This window comes from Aplysia californica, unplaced genomic scaffold, assembly GCF_000002075.1.
Source record: "Aplysia californica isolate F4 #8 unplaced genomic scaffold, AplCal3.0 scaffold00101, whole genome shotgun sequence".
Lineage (NCBI taxonomy): Eukaryota > Metazoa > Mollusca > Gastropoda > Aplysiida > Aplysiidae > Aplysia > Aplysia californica.
Genome location: NW_004797371.1, coordinates 261,910 through 263,016, shown reverse-complemented (window position 1 = coordinate 263,016; position 1,107 = coordinate 261,910). Strand labels below are relative to the sequence as shown.

The 1,107-nt window shown below is 39.2% G+C and overlaps 1 protein-coding gene across 1 annotated transcript in view; it reads left to right on the top strand.

The window, feature by feature from the left end:
* Window positions 1-1,107, top strand: part of LOC101849834 (zwei Ig domain protein zig-8) — a gene marked incomplete in the record, with an annotated part of 25,999 nt that overhangs the window by 10,151 nt on the left and 14,741 nt on the right. The window contains 1 exon segment of the mRNA XM_013080819.2: window positions 821-955. Coding sequence (XP_012936273.1) covers window positions 869-955 — 87 coding nt within the window.

The following is a 1,107-nucleotide window of genomic DNA, read 5'->3' as shown; positions in this document are numbered from 1 at the left end:
ATGTTTCAAAATTAGGAAGGGAAGCAGTGATTATTTGATTATATAGACGCTTCGCCCCTGTGTGTGTGTGTGTAAGGATGTGTATGTGTGGCAGTGTGTGTTTGATTATATCTATGATTTTTTTTTCAATTCCCATCGTCGACCTTTTTTATAATCTCTTGTCAAAACGTGGCTTGTTTCGTCCGTGAAATATTTCATTTCAATACCCTTCTAAACTTAAAAATAAGTCACATTAAATGTGAGACTTGTAGGTCTAGTGCTGTGTCATAACAACCGTGGCAAAGACTAAAAAGAAAGCCGTATTTCAGAACAGATGTGCCCCTTGCAGATTCGAATGTGAAATTGACGCCTCTCGCACCCCCCCCCCCCCCTTACCACTTCCCCCACCTCTTTTTTTCTTTCTACCTTCTTTTTAAAAAAATTAGACAAGAAAAATCTGTATTGTCCCAGAGGCTGTACAGGTCCTTAAAAACAATCATTGCAGGAATACATAGAAATTACATGAGGTATTATTTTCATTAAAATTCAGTATGAAAAGAAAAGTAAAGCTGTCAATATGTACATATCACACATGCAGGAATATACCACAAGACCTTAAGAGTTATATAGATCGATATATATATATATTCGAAGCAGCAATACTCATTGATGTTTATTCACAGAAGCCTTATACTAAATCAAATGGTAAAAAAACCCTTCTTTTGTATCTTTCTTTCAATGACATGAAAGCTCAAAAAGTGGGTCATCAGTTCAAAAATTGGTTTCCTTTCAAGAAAAAAAAAATTGATTGCAGTTTTTTTTTCTTTTCTCTCCACACCAGGTGGCGTGGCGCCGTGTGGACCAGGACGAGTTTCTGACCATCGGGACAATGGCCTGGTCTCCGGACGCCCAGATGGTTGTGAAACACACCAAACACAGTGAAGAGCTGGATGACTGGGTGCTCATTTTGCCCAAGGTCAAAGGATTTTAAATGTCTGATTTTTGGGGACATAGCAGAGAGGGGAAGAAACTGGGTGTGGATGTGGATGTGTGTGTATGTGTAAGTGTGTGGAAGTGTGTGTGTGGAAGTGTGTGGAAGTGTGTGTGTGGAAGTGTGTGTGTGTGTGT